This window comes from Manis pentadactyla, chromosome 3, assembly GCF_030020395.1.
Source record: "Manis pentadactyla isolate mManPen7 chromosome 3, mManPen7.hap1, whole genome shotgun sequence".
Taxonomy (NCBI): domain Eukaryota; kingdom Metazoa; phylum Chordata; class Mammalia; order Pholidota; family Manidae; genus Manis; species Manis pentadactyla.
In genome coordinates this window covers 16,601,705-16,617,675 of record NC_080021.1, presented here as the reverse complement: position 1 = coordinate 16,617,675, position 15,971 = coordinate 16,601,705, and the positions used below count along the sequence as shown (strand labels likewise).

General features: G+C 36.8%; 1 protein-coding gene across 1 annotated transcript in view; it reads left to right on the top strand.

The window, feature by feature from the left end:
- The window catches only part of LOC130678862 (serine/threonine-protein kinase TAO1-like), a 57,822-nt gene that overhangs the window by 13,167 nt on the left and 28,684 nt on the right, over positions 1-15,971 (top strand). The window contains 5 exon segments of the mRNA XM_057497751.1: positions 174-287; positions 2,691-2,782; positions 11,222-11,315; positions 12,858-12,939; positions 15,359-15,526. Coding sequence (XP_057353734.1) covers positions 174-287; positions 2,691-2,782; positions 11,222-11,315; positions 12,858-12,939; positions 15,359-15,526 — 550 coding nt within the window.

Here is a 15,971-nt window from a genome sequence, read left to right as displayed (position 1 = left end):
CTCATTTCTTAGTTTTGATCTTAATTCTCATTATCCCAATTGAGAGATTATCCAAGGCCTTAATTATTCTCATTTCTCCTTCCCTATTTTATAAATTTTTATATGATCTTTATCATTTTCAGTATAATCTTACAAAGGAAAGAAAAATAATCTTCTGTGTTCCTTAAACGCAGAGACATCAAAGCAAGAAATATCCTTCTGACACCACGAGGCCAGGTGAAACTTGCTGACTTTGGATTTGCTTCCATGGCCTCTACTTCCAAGACTTTTGTGGGAACACCGCATTGGTAAGCGTAGTCCTATCTGGTATTGATCCTCATAATTGGAATAGGCAGTGTGTGTTTGTACTTTTATCAGGTGCTTTATGTTTCTCTTGGAAGTACAGTGCTGCTTTAGATATTACTCTAAGCACTGTAGTTTCAGATACAGATTTGGAGTGCTGCCCTTGTATCTCCTACTGTATCATTTGTCCCCCCTACGTTTCTTTCCTATTATCATCTACATCATGTATTGGGGGTAGGAGAGAAAAAATTTAAATCTTTAAGAAGGGAGAAGATAGAAATGCTAAGTGGAAATTTTCTTTAGATTTATACTTACTGTGTGTCAGTATCTTCTGAATAAGAGTACCTGAAGACTGGTAGCTGATTAGGAACTTTTTGTTTTCATTTTTTATTGTGGAGAATTTCAAGTATACAGGGAAATAGACAAAAATATAACGAAGGCTCACACAGCGGTCAGCTCAGCCTAACAGCACTACCCCAGTGCCTGGCTTCCCTGTGTACTTGACCTTCTTGCCCTCCCTCCCACCTCCAGTTATCTGAAGCGACTTCTAGACATCATCTAATTTTATTCATAAATAATTCCATATTAATGTCAGCAAGTTTGAAGGGTATAATTTTCCACATCTTCAACTTCCATAGATGTCCTCTCTCTGTATATGTTGAGAAGTGTCTTAGGTCTACTGCATCTTCTTTTCCACCTACCTTTCAAATCTCCCAACTCCCAGTTTGTTAAAGAAAGGCTTCTCACCCATCCTGAAGAGTAGAGTGATGCATTGTTCTGAGAATTAAAAGCCTCAAACCATCACCAGAGGGACAATCTGAGAAAACGTAACATCTAGAATATATAGCATCAGAAATATTGAAGAGTTAGGACACCAAGTTTTGGCAAAGGGCCTTCTGCCTTCACAGTCATCTCTCTTCAGTTCCTTTTACTCCTTGCTCTTTCTTTTCCCCAATTATCTTTCCTCCCATCTTCTTTTCTAGTGAATCACATATTATCTCATTTACAACTGGGACAATTGTTGTGAGGACACATTAACATGTTATTTACAATGAGAAATGAAGTTTGGCATTTCCTGACAGAAAATAATTCTGATCTGAATGGTTCATATGACCGTGCAGACTGGGTTTGCTAATTAGGTTATTATACAGCAGTGTTTTTAATGAATTGAATGAGCGAGGTTCTCAGCTCCAAGTTGTAAATATCTGTAAAGCACATATACATATGTGTGCATTATATCCTTTGCAACTATTAAGTTTATAAAATTTAGATACCAACTCAAAAATGTACAAGCGGATACATTTTTAAAATAAATTCATTGGAAGTAAGAAAATAAAAAGTTTGAAGACCACTGTTCTGTATGACCAAAAATTTCTTATGTAGAACCCTAGTTTAGATAGAATCCTCTTCCCCTGTATAAAAAAAGGGTTCTTTGGACAAATAATGCTTCTTTATGGTCACCCTCTTTACAAGTCAGTGATCAATATTAGATACTAGAAAGGAGCTAGAAAGTTGTGCATTAAAAACAAAACTACCTTTTTAACTTTGTTGAACTTGGTGACTCCCCAAGCTTACTTCAACATCTTAACACATTAGAAGCCCTCTATTATAGGCAATTGAAATTTGTATATGGTATATTAGGAACACAGCACTATGTACATATTTACATATTTTTACACACAGGAACTCACATACGCCTGGTGACAATCTTATTAAGCAGTCAGAAACTGTTCTAAATGTTTGTCTGTGCTTAACAAGTAGAAAGGAAGTATAAGGTAAAGCAACAGTGAGAACATTAGTCTAGCTGAAGATGCGAATTAGCGTTTCATTTTATAGCCAAGACGCCTCCAAAGTTAATAATTGTATAATTTATTTAGTTATGAGTGGTGGTCCTAGCCACTTTTATCACAGAACACTACTCCTATTTGCAGAAAAGACTGACAAACTGCTTATTCATTGTTGCTTATTGTGGCAGATATTTTCTCAGCTAAATGTAGTCAGTTTGTTTACTTCAAGAAAACAAGTGCCAGTGATAAAAATTTAAACTTTTTAAATAAGATGCTGAAACCAAAATGTTTGAGAACCGCTGGCATAAAGGATATACAATATTACAATCTGCAAACTTGAACTGATGCAGAACGCACCCCTGCTTGGGGGAGTCTTCCCTCCAGGACGCTGGTACGTGATCATGACAACTGGTGAGAATAAGTCTAACACTGTGTACGCAACGGTAAATATTCACCTCTCACAACCCGTAATGCATTTATTTCCCTTTATAAGAATTCTTATGTCCAGACGTATCATCTGGAATTCACACAGGTATTCTCCATGTGGTTGGTCATTACATTTTTAAAGACTAGTATACTTTTCTTTTCTTTTTTAACTTTAAGTAACATTTTATGTTTTAGGATGGCCCCAGAAATAATTTTAGGCAGGAATGAAGAACAATATGATAGCAAAGTAGATGTATGGTCTCTGGGGATAACATGTATTGAAATAGGTAAGCATTGCTCTTTATTACTGTGTAGTAAGTTTCGATCAATGTTTCAGCTCAATTTCTGTACCAAAGTACAGTTTTTCATTTTTATGTCAGTGTTTAAGGGGAGCAATAAATCTATCAAGGTTGTCACTTTGGTTATTTGGCAATATGTATATATATATATATGCTAGTTTAGGTATATTACATTTGCTGTATTAAATTAGGTCTAAAATAGTTTCTACTGTGGTATTAATTTTGAGGTATCTGTGTCTAAAATTTAATGAGTATTTGTTAAACACCTAGAATATGTCTATGGTTATAGATTCATGAATGCTTTAGAGTAGTAGTACCACTACTAAGGTTACTTAATACTTCATGTTCGGTATGAGGATTAGGTTATCAGCTTGCATACCTTATTGTACAGTTTGAATTTTTTATTTTGGTATCATTAATCTACAATTACATGAAGAACATTATGTATACTAGGCTCCCCCCTTCGCCAAGTCCCCCCCACATACCCCTTCACAATCACTGTCCATCACCGCAGTAAGAGGGTGTAAAATCACTACTTGTCTGCTCTGTGTTGCACAGCCCTCCCCGTGCCCCCACACACTCTACATGCTAATCGTAATGCCTCCTTTCCTTTTCCCCGCCCTTATCCCTCCCTTCCCTCCCATCCTCCCCAGTCCCTTTCCCTTTGGTAACTATTAGGCCATTCTTGGGTTCTGTGATTCAGCTGCTGTTTTGCTCCTTCAGATTTCCTTTGTTCTTATACTCCGGAGATGAGTGAAATCACTTGGTACTTGTCTTTCTCCACCTGGCTTATTTCACGGAGCATAACTCCCTCTACCTCCATCCATGTTGTTGCAAATGGTAGGATCTGTTTTTTCTTATGGCTGAGTAATATTCCATTGTGTATATGTACCACTTCTTCTTTATCCATTCATCTACTGATGGACATTTAGGTTGCTTCCATATCTTGGCTATTGTAAATAGTGCAGCGATAAACATAGGGGTGCATCTGTCTTTTTCAAACTGGAGTGCTGCATTCTTAGGGTAAATTCCTAGAAGTGGAATTCCTGGGTCAAATGGTATTTCTATTTTAAGCATTTTCAGGAACCTCCATACTGCTTTCCACAATGGTCGAACTAATTTACATTCCCACCAACAGTGTAGGAGGGTTCCCTTTTCTCCACAACCTCACCAACATTTGTTGTTGTCTTTTTGATGATGGTGATCCTTACTGGTGTGAGGTGATATCTCATTGTGGTTTTAATTTGCATTTCTCTGATGACAAGCGATGTGGAGCTTCTTTTCATGTGTCTGTTGGCCGTCTGAATTTCTTTTTTAGAGAACTGTCTATTCAGCTCCTTTGCCCATTTTTTAATTGGATTATTTGCTTTTTGTTTGTTGAGGTGTGTGAGCTCTTCATATGTTTTGGATGTCAACCCTTTATCAGATCTGTCATTTTCGAATATATTCTCCCATACTGTAGGATACCTTTTTGTTTTATTTATCGTGTCCTTAGCTGTACAGAAGCTTTTCAGCTTGATATAGTCCCATTTGTTCATTTTTGCGTTTGTTTCCCTTGCCCGGGGAGATATGTTCAAGAAGAGGTCACTCATGTTTATGTCCAAGAGATTTTGCCTATGTTTTTTCTAAGAGTTTTATGGTTTCATGACTTACATTCAAGTCTTTGATCCATTTCGAATTTACTTTTGTGTATGGGGTTAGACAGTGATACAGTTTCATTTTCTTACATGTAGCTGTCCAGTTTTGCCAGGGTCATCCTTTGAAGAGACTGTCATTTCCCCATTATATGTCCATGGCCCCTTTATTGAATAGTAGTTGACCATATATGTTTGGGTTAATGTTTGGAGTCTCTGTTCTGTTAAATTGGTCTGTGGCTCTGTTCTTGTGCCAGTACCAAATTGTCTTGATTACTGTGGCTTTGTAGTAGAGCTTGAAGTTGGGAAGTGAGATCCCCCTGACTTTATTCTTCCTTCTCAGGATTGCTTTAGCTATTTGGGGTCTTTGGTGTTTCCATATGAATTTTTGAACTATTTGTTCCAGTTCATTGAAGAAAGCTGTTGGTAATTTGATAGGGATTGCATCAAATCTGTATATTGCTTTGGGCAGGATGGCCATTTTGACGATATTAATTCTTCCTAGCCAAGAGCATGGATGAGTTTCCATTTGTTAGTGACCTCTTTAATTTCTCTTAAGAGTGTCTTGTAGTTTTCAGGGTCTTTCACTTCCTTGGTTAGGTTTATTCCTAAGTACTTTCTTCTTTTTGATGCTACTGTGAATGGAATTTTCTTCCTGATTTCTCTTTCTATTAGTTCATTGTTAGTGTATAGGAAAGCCACAGATTTCTGTGTGTTGATTTTGTATCCTGCAACTTTGCTGAATTCCGATATTAGCTCTAGTAGTTTCGGAGTGGAGTCTTTAGTGTTTTTTATGTACAATATCATGTCATCTGCAAATAGTGACAGTTCAACTTCTTCTTTACCAATCTGGATTCCTTGTATTTCTTTGTTTTGTCTAATTGCCATGGCTAGGACCTCCAGTACTATGTTGAATAACAGTGGGGATAGTGGACATCTCTGTCTTGTTCCCGATCACAGAGGAAAAGCTTTCAGCTCCTCACTGTTCAGTATGATGTTGGCTGTGGATTTATCATATATGGCCTTTATTTTGTTGAGGTACTTGCCCTCTATACCCATTTTGTTGAAAGTTTTTATCATGAATGGATGATGAATTTTATCGAATGCTTTTTCAGCATCTATGGAGATGATCATGTGGTTTTTGTCCTTTTTGTTGATGTGGTGGATGATGTTGATGGATTTTCAAATGTTGTACCATCCTTGCATCCCTGGGATGAATCCCACTTGGTCATGGTGTATGATCCTTTTGATGTATTTTTTATTTCGGTTTGCTAATATTTTGTTGAGTATTTTTGCATCTACGTTCATCAGGGATATTGGTCTGTAGTTTTCTTTTTTGGTGGGGTCTTTGCCTGGTTTTGGCATTAGGGTGATGTTGGCTTCATAGAATGAGTTTGGGAGTATTCCCTCCTCTTCTATTTTTGGAAAACTTTAAGGAGAATGGATATTATGGCTTCTCTGTATGTCTGAAAAAATTCCGAGGTAAATCCATCTGGCCTGCGGATTTTGTTCTTTGGTAGTTTTTTGATTACTGCTTCAATTTCGTTGCTGGTAATTGGTCTGTTTAGATTTTCTGTTTCTTTCTGGGTCAGTCTTGGAAGGTTGTATTTTTCTAGGAAGTTGTCCATTTCTCCTAGGTTCAGCTTGTTAGCATATAGGTTTTCACAGCAGTCTCTAATAATTCTTTGTATTTCTGTGGGGACCGTCGTGATTTTTCCTTTCTCGTTTCTGATTCTGTTGATTTGTGTTGACTCTTTTTTCCTCTTAGTAAGTCTGGCTAGAGGCTTATCTATTTTGTTTATTTTCTCGAAGAACCAGCTCTTGGTTTCATTGATTTTTGCTATTGTTTTATTCTTCTCAATTTTATTTATTTCTTCTCTGATCTTCGTTATGTCCCTCCTTCTGCTGACCTTGGGCCTCTTTTGTTCTTCTTTTTCCAATTTTGATATTTGTGACGTTAGACTATTCATTTGGGATTGTTCTTCCTTCTTTAAATATGCCTGCATTGCTATATACTTTCCTCTTAAGACTGCTTTTGCTGTATCCCACAGTAGTTGGGGCTTTGTGCTGTTGTTGTCGTTTGTTTCCATAAATTGCTGGATCTCCATTTTGATTTGGTCATTGATCCATTGATTATTTAGGAGCGTGTTGTTAAGCCTCCATGTGTTTGTGAGCCTTTTTGCTTTCTTTGTACAGTTTATTTCTAGTTTTATGCCTTTGTGGTCTGAAAAGTTGGTTGGTAGGATTTCAATCTTTTGGAATTTACAGAGGCTCTTTTTGTGGCCTGGTATGTGGTCTATTCTGGAGAATGCTCTATGTGCACTTAAGAAGAATTTATATCCTGTTGCTTTCGGATGTAGAGTTCTGTAGATGTCTATTAGGTCCATCTGTTCTAGTGTGTTGTTCAGTGCCTCTGTGTCCTTACTTATTTTCTGTCTGGTGGATCTGTCCTTTGCAGTGAGTGGTGTTTTGAAGTCTCCCAGAATGAATGCAGCATTCTATTTCCTCCTTTAATTCTGTTAGTATTTGTTTCACATATGTTGGTGCTCCTGTATTGGGTGCATATATATTTATAATGGTTATATCCTCTTGTTGAACTGAGCCCTTTATCATTATGTAATGTCCTTCTTTATCTTTTGTTACTTTCTTTATTTTGAAGTCTATTTTGTCTGATACTAGTATTGCAACACCTGCTTTTTTCTGTTGTTTGCATGAAATATCTTTTTCCATCCCTTGACTTTAAGTCTGTGCATGTCTTTGGGTTTGAGGTGAGTCTCTTGTAAGCAGCATATGGATGGGTCTTGCTTTTTTATCCATTCTATTACTCTGTGTCTTTTGATTGGTACATTCAGTCCATTTACATTTAGGGTGATTATTGAAAGATATGTACTTATTGCCATTGCAGGCTTTAAGTTTGTAGTTTAAGGTTAGCTTCTTTACTATCTTACTGTCTAATTTAACTCACTTATTGAGCTATTATAAACACTGTCTGATGATTCTTTATTTCTCTCCCTTCTTATTCCTCCTCCTCCCTTCTTCATATGTTGGGTGTTTTGTTCTGTGCTCTTTTTAGGAGTGTTCCCATCTAGAGCAGTCCCTGTAAGATGCCCTGTAGAGGTGGTTTGTGGGAGGCAAATTCCCTCAACTTTTGTTTGGGAATTGTTTAATCCCTCCTTCATATTTAAATGATAATCGTGCTGGATACAGTAATCTTGGTTCGAGGCCCTTCTGTTTCATTGCATTAAGCATATCATGCCATTCTCTTCTGGCCTGTAGGGTTTCTGTTGAGAAGTCTGATGATAGCCTGATGGGTTTTCCTTCGTAGGTGACCTTTTTTTCTCTCTGGCTGTCTTTAATACTTTGTCCTTGTCTTTGATCTTTGCCATTTTAATTATTATGTGTCTTGGTGTTGCGCTCCTTGGATCCCTTGTCATGGGAGTTCTGTGTACCTCTGTGGTCTGAGAGACCGTTTTCTCCCCTAGTTTGGGGAAGTTTTCAGCAATTATTTCTTCAAAGACACTTTCTATCCCTTTTTCTCTCTCTTTTTCTTCTGGTACCCCTATAATGCAGATATTGTTCCATTTTGATTGGTCACTCAGTTCTCTTAAAATTCTTTCATTCCTGGAGATCCTTTTGTCTCTCTCTGCATCAGCTTCTCTGCGTTCCTGTTCTGTGTTTTCTAGTCCATTAATGGTCTCTTGCGTCTCGTCCATTCTGTTTTCAAGTCCTTCCAGAGCTTGTTTTATTTCTGTATTCTCCCTCCTTAGTTCTTGGCATATTTCTCTGCAAGTCCATCAGCATGGTTATGACTTTTGTTTTGAATTCTTTTTCAGGAATACTGGTTAAATCTATCTCCCTGGGTTCCTTTTCAGGGGAAGATGTAGCAGATGTCAACGCTGTCTGGGTTAGTCTTGTCTGGATGAAATTTTTTTGCCTTTTCATGTTGACAGGTGCAGTGGTGAGCTATTGGCTTTCTGTCTGCTGGGAGAGCTGAGGCTTTCCAGTTACTCCTGGCCTCTTTACTGGGACAACTGCGACCCCTAGTGGCTTGTGTTGGGTACTTGCGTGTAGACTGGGTCTCTCTATCTTGCGCGGCTGGTATGGAGGAAGCTCCCTTGCTGTGGGAGTGGCCAGCCTCAGGCTGCTGCTATGCTGTGGTGGGGCCCTGGAGGAGTAATGGACGGGAGCTGTTTGGCTGTTTACCTCTGTGAGGGGTATTAGAGCTGTTTCCCAGGGTATTAGTGTGCCCGGAGTTCCCTGGAATTTCCAGCTGCTGGACTGTGACCCAGGATGCTTCCGTCCAGCTGTGGCATCCCTGTCCCTTTAAGACTTTCAAAAAGCACTCGCTTTTCGTTGTCACAGGGGTGCTGGCTTCGGGACCCACTCACAGGTCTTGCTGTCCTGTTTCCCTAGTTTCCAGCACTCCACGCATGCACTGTGTCTGCGCTCTGGCCCGGATGGCTGGGGCTGGGTGTTCAGCAGTCCTGGGCTCCCTCTCCCTCCCCGCTCTGACTCGTCTCCTCCCGCCGGGAGCTGGGGTGAGGGGCGCTCGGGTCCCACTGTGCCGGGGCTTGTATCTTACCCCTTTCACCAGGCGCTGGGTTCTCGCAGGTGTGGATGTAGTCTGGCTGTTGTCCTGTGTCTTCTGGTCTCTCTTTTAGGATTAGTTGTATTTGTTGTATTTTCAAAAATATATATGTTTTTGGGAGGAGATTCCCACTGTCCTACTCACGCCGCCATCTTCAAACTACTCATTCTTAAAGCTGTTGGGAGGACAGTGTAAAGTAGGTGTCCATGTCACCTGCTGAGCCATGGTAGCCCGGCGTGGCGTGTCAGGGTCCTGTGAGGAGAGGAGGGAGTTCCCGCAGTCAGAATGCCGTGTATGTGGAAGCAGAACCTGTCCAGGGAGGGCGGCAGTCAAGTTTGGAGATTCAGAGTCGTGGTGGGGTAACCAAAGCATTCAGACCTGGAAGTAGCCCAGCATGGGGTGTCAGAGGCCAAGGAGCACGTCCACATTTGGGGGTGGGTCACCTGACACAGTGGCAGTGCCTGATTGAAAGGAAGGGGGCTTCCCTCCTGAGGGCTGATGAGGAGGGCCTCACTGCAGAAAGTGATCCAGTTTAGATGGGGTGTCAGAAACTGAGTGGATGAAGTGGCCATTCACACTGTAGACAGGCTGGGAATGGGGTTTGAAAACTTGATGGGGAAAAGGGGAAAGGGTGGTGGCCAAGATGGGAGACTGGCTATGTACAGGGGCGAGTCATCAAATATATTAAGGATAATGAGAGTGAGGTTTCTTACTGTCAGAGAAGAGTGCTACAAATAATGGAAAGAGAAGGCTCGAATAAATAGTACTATAACATTGGATTTGAGATATTGTAGTGAACTCAGTTGTTTTCAATAAACAACTAAAGATATTTAATGTGCAAGTATGAATACAAATACATGAGGGACGTGTGTGTTCCCTTCCTTTGTCCACTGACAGGATCTAAGGGAAGTGACACGGGCAGTAGCAGTGAGCACACTGCCTGCCACAGCTCCTTGGAGCCGTGTCTACAGTAGGGAAAGCATAAGATGATCCTGGAACATCTTAGTGGGCCAGAGAGCAAGGAGCTGAGCAGGGAATGATGGAGCCATGCCGGAAAGGCAGAAGTCGGCTAAAATGATTCTCAACTGCTCAAAAATGAAATGATTTCAACATCAAAATAAATGATAGTAGCAGGTTATAAATTATTAAATGAAGATTCTAAATCTATACAATAAGAGAATAAAATGATCTTTATACAAAACAGAATATTTATATAGACTCAAGTATCTTTCACGAATACTTAATAGTTACAATGGAAAAAAGTGAAACTTCACCATGAAACCTTGTGGAATGGCCTTAAGTGATCAAAGTGAACACCATCAATGACAAGACAGTCTGAAACCATGGACCTGTTCTATAGGATCATCATAGAATACACTGAGAAAAGCGAGACACTTGCTTCTGTGATTTTCCTGCCAGAGATGTGGAAACTAAATTTAATAACAGCACAAAGCCAAACTGAGGGATATTTGAGAGTCAAAATTGTATACTTGTGAATTGTCAAGGTCATGACTTCAACTGTCACCTTAAGACTAGAAAAAGAAGGGCAAATTCAATCCACAGTAAACAGAACAAAGAGACCCAGAAAAGATCAAAACAGAAATCAATTAAATAGAAAATGAAAACAATAGAGAAAAATCAATGAGATCACAAATTAGTTCTTTGGGAAAATTAATGAAATTAATAAACCTCTGGCTAGATGAAACAGAAAGAAGATACAAACAACCAATATCAGGAATGACAGGGGACATGACTCCAGATTTTACACATATTGAAAGGATTATAGGGATATTTTATGAACAATTTTATGTAAGTTTAAAACTTAGAAAAAATGGACAATTTCCTTTAAGGATGCAGATGGTTGAAGGTCATTTTTGCTACAAAGGACATTATTGGGACATTTGATTGAAACTACAATGGAGCTTGAGGATTAGATAATAGTCATGTATTCATATTAATAGTCTGATTTAATGACTGTATTAGGTTCTCTTACAATGTTCTTGTTTATTGGAAAAATACACTATTTAGAGATGTTGTGCATCAGGGCTGCAATTTCCTCTCTATTGACTCACTTAACTAAGTTCTCTGAACTCTACTTGCAACTTTTTTCCTAAGTTGGGGTTTATTTAAAAAAAAAACTAACAGTGCTTCCATGCTCCTATATAACAGGCACATATTTAACAGGAAGTTTTCTTTCTTTTATAGCGGAAAGGGAGCCTCCTTTATTTGCTATGAATGCAAGGCATGCCTTATATCTCATTACCAGAAATAACCCCCCTACACTACAGTCTAATGAATGGTGAGTATGGCTGAGAGATATATTGTTCAACATGGTAAAATTTAAATACTTTTTCATAATGTTATCAAAATGATTTCATTTCAATTAGGTGAAGTGTATATAACCTGAAGAAATATTAAAAGAGCTTTATTTTATCCTTACATCATGTTTATCCTTTATTATTTCTACTTTTCATAGCATGTATGTATCTCAGTTCAGAAATAAAAGATAGATGATGCTACATGGGAGCAAAAAGTATGGCTTTTGTATAAAAAGTAATATGTTTTTTGTACTTTAATGACACATACAACTCTGATTATATAATAAATAGCATGATTTAAACATTCATATTTTAAAACTGCAGTATATAGATTGCCACAACCTGTACAGATATTTAATTGGGGAATGGTTTATAATTGATATGATATAAAACATACGTAAAAATAATTTGATAATTTATTAGAATTACCAGATAATTCATAATTTTTGGATGATTCTAATTGTTATTTATTATTCCAAATGTGCTTTGATGTTGCATCTCCTAGTGCTTCTTTGATAATACTGTTATTCATGTAAAGAAGTTTATTGAGAACAGATGGACAATTTCAGGAAAGAAGGATTTTTATCAGTGATAGAAAATTTTAATGGGAAAGTCTTCAGGTGTATCTAGCATTTGAAAAATTCTAGGGGACTAACTACCATACTTAACAAATACTTTAAAATTCACAAGTAAGATGCATAAATTAGCAATAATTTATTTTTTATCATTACATTATTAAGGCAAGTTCACAGGTCTTTGCTGCTTCTGTAGAGATGTTTTGAAGAAATCTTGGCTCAGAGTTTATTATGGTACATCTGAATAATAAACACACGAAACACAGGCTGTCTACACTGGTTGATACTTTGGGGATTCAAAAAAGAATTCTTGTATAAAAGAATTAAATCTTATTTGAATATTGATGACAAACATTGATGGAATATTTTTTACTTACTGCCTTACTGAACTATCATCAGTAACACTATATAATAGTATGTTACAGAATTCTACTTTTTAAAAAAATTTTACTGTTTTCTGGAACTTTTGTCCATTTGCTAAAGGACACTAAATACTTAGGTATAAAAATTGTTATTTCCAAAACAAATAGCTTGATGTTCTGAAATATGCTATATGGAAGATGATCCAAGGGTCAAGCAAGAAAGAGACGTGGCTAGAGAAAAGAAAAAAAAATACTAAGAAGAATATTATCTTAGATTTGAATGCAAAAAGGAAAATGATTGACTTCCCTAATTTACCGCAACGTAGAATGAGTTGTGATACTTCAGTATGTGAGAGCAGGATTTTAAAATAATGTGTGCAAATCTATCTTTCGAAAATGGTAAAGATTCATTAGTTGCTTTGCATAGCTTTTCATAGACTTACATGATGAAATATATAGTGTGTTGTGTCTGCTTTCTTTTTATTATTTCTATTCTCCCTCCCACCCATAGGGACATGCCTTGATTTGTGGATGTGTTTTTAAAGGAAATAGCAATATGTTCACTTAATACTTTCCTTTACAATAGGTCCAGTTCTTTTCACAACTTTGTAGAGGCTTGCCTCCAGAAAAACCCTGAAGATCGCCCTACATCAAAGACACTTTTAAAGGTCAGTTCTACTCTGTTATGTACACCTAAGAAATTATTTTAAAGAATGTGTTTTATCCTTCTTTGATTCGGAATCAGTGTTAAGTACGCTGTACTGGGTTTTGCTAAAATACTAATTTCATAATACCGTTCTTTCTTGGAAATTTTCTTAGTTGCTAAGTTTTTCGTTTGTTTTTCAAAATTAACTGCTTTTACCATGTCTGAATAGACTATATAGTTAAATATTCAATATAGTAGTACTAAATGACTTGATTTTTATATGTGCAAGAATATATTCATGGGTTACAACTACAAATTTTAACTCATGTGGAACAATGTCATTTCAGAGGTGGCAAAGCATAGTTTAACTCTGGATTTAATTTTTGTATCTACCATACTTTATATATCGATCTGTCCTATATAAAGTAATATGAAAGGAAGAGAAATGATGTGTAATACATTTACATAAATACCTTGGAAGAAAAGAGATTTCAAAAGAACTGTTAAAAATGGATATCACATTTTATTTCCTTTTGAGAAATATGTTTTTCTAACTTAGCAGTGAAAATATTTTAAAAGTAATGTGAATTCTATTCATTTTTCAATAGGTTTGGTTATCTAATTTAAATAAATTATTAGTATATGCTTTCTGTCCTCAAAAATGTTTTCATTTAGAGGTTGACATCTTATTGATAGCAATAATAGTTTTGTTCAATTTAATATAGTTCTTAAAAACATCTAGATAAGGCATTAGTGAGTAGCAGTTGACTATCTTTTTGTGACCCTAAGGAATTTTGTGGATTTTTCACGAGAAAATTAGACTTTCAGCATGAATGTTTTAGAATTTCAAAGAAGTTCAGTTTATTCTCACCAACATGCAGTTCAATATGCAAGGCTATTGAAAGGATCATGTACATATTCAGTAGGGTTATTTGCAACTACAGTATGTAGAAGAGCAGTATAAAGTTTCAGTAACACTTAGGGAATTCTAGTCCCTAAGCACACTTACAGTCTCAAATGAAAGCCCAAAAACTAGGTATTCACAATAGCAACAAAAGGTTTAGTATAGCTATGAATTATGTAAGTGAAAAACAAGCAGGATCCATTTGTAGAAAACTATTAAATAACTTAGAATTACAAGATATATTATTTTTGGATAAAAAAGACCAAATATTATAAATAGTGGTACATACCAAGCTAAGGCTCAGGAAAAGGAAGAATGTGACTGGCTTCTTACATTTGCCTAATGAAGGCAAAAGAAGCTCTTTTGGTAATAACCCAACCCACCAGGAATGGATACTTGACCTTGGGTGATCCCAAACGTGCATATGTATTCATGTACCTGGTCCATTTTGTATATTGACATTATTGGAAGTGATAGGAAGAATCTGTCAAGTGCATCCTTCCCTTTGGCCTAATCACATTTCTGTTGCAGTCTGTCATAAGGAAAAAAAATAAAATGGAAAAAAGTGACTTACTGTATGAAGCTATTTATCTCAGAATGAAAAATTGAAAATAATTATCCAGAATTAGAGTAATGCTTATGTAATTTTGGCATGAACATTTGATGAAATTATCTGTAGGCATTATGAGTTGAAATAACATAATACTTACAGCAATAAAAAGAGAATAATATATAGTTACAACTCTTCAGAGAAGAAATAAATTTGAGCTAATAAAGGAGGTAAAAGTCTTAAAAGAATTCATGATCATCTCCTGAACTCCAGTGCACAAGTCATCTTTCTGCAATCTGTGTGCTAACTACAAAACAAAAATCTATACATGGAAAATTTCTGAGAAAAAATAAATATCTAAAAAATACGAAATGTAACAATGATAATCTTATAGTTCAATTGTTCTTTCTACTTTTCTGTATTGGATAATGTTACACTTTATTAAATATTAATGGTAAAAATCACTAATGCATAACGTCTTTTAATCAACTGCTAGTGTTTTATGAAGTTTCATTTAAGCAACATAAAGAACCCATTATACCCAAGTAGTATGTTATGTAATTCACCATCAGTATATACATTCCTGTTGAAATCTAATGTAATTCAGAACTGATAGTGTCTCCTGTATGAAACCAGTTCTAAGAATTTGTAAGCGTTTACTTAGGGCTCTATTTGGACTTCATTCTTCATGTTTACTTAGACTCTGATTATTTCAACTCTGCCTTTTCATTTGGCCAACAAAGGTGTCATATTCAAAGTTTTCATAAAAAGTACAGGGGAAGTTATGTAGGCACAGAGTGTATACATGTAAATTAAATTTTATAAATTAAGAAGTAAAAAGCATAGCAGAATTAGATAACTATAGATTACATGCATTATCTATAATTATTTAGGATAGTAACTCTAGGGTCCAAGGAGGGATTCATTTGATCTGAATGAAAAAATATATAGGTCTCAACCTGACTTTTGCCTTCTACTCTTAACCAGCACCCATTTCTTCTTCGGGAGCACCCTACAACAGTGGTAACAGATCTCCTTCAAAGGGCAAAGGAAGAAAAAAGAAGAATGCTGGACGATCTGTGCAATCAAAAGACGAAGAAGGTCCTTTCCCAGGAGGCACATAAAGGGCCAGCAGTAGAAGCACAGGAAGAAAAGGTAATAACTTAGAAACGGCTCAAGTATTGGGGTCTCTTTATTGGCTTCTTTCCTTATGGAACTTTTCTTGCCAAGAATCTTTTATATCAGTGGTTTCCAGATTGTGTTTTCACAGTGATTCTCTAAGGTCCCAGGTGGAGAAAAAGGTTTTGCATTCTTTAAACCAACCTCTTGGTAGTGTACATTAGCTAGAAAGCTCTGTGAAGTCTTTCATGAGAGAAACCTGTTCAACTTTTATTTAATCTAGTCCCTCTCAAAATTCTGGTCTACTGAACACTTTTTTGCCTGATTGTCTGATGGCATGGGACACGCTTTTGGAAGTATTTGAAATTACAGGCTTTGGAAGTTGACGGTGCTCACAGGGAAGTCAGTAGAATTACCAACCATTCTCCTTGTCTTGTTTATTGTATAAACCTTTCCCCCAGTGCCTTTTGTGTAATGTTTG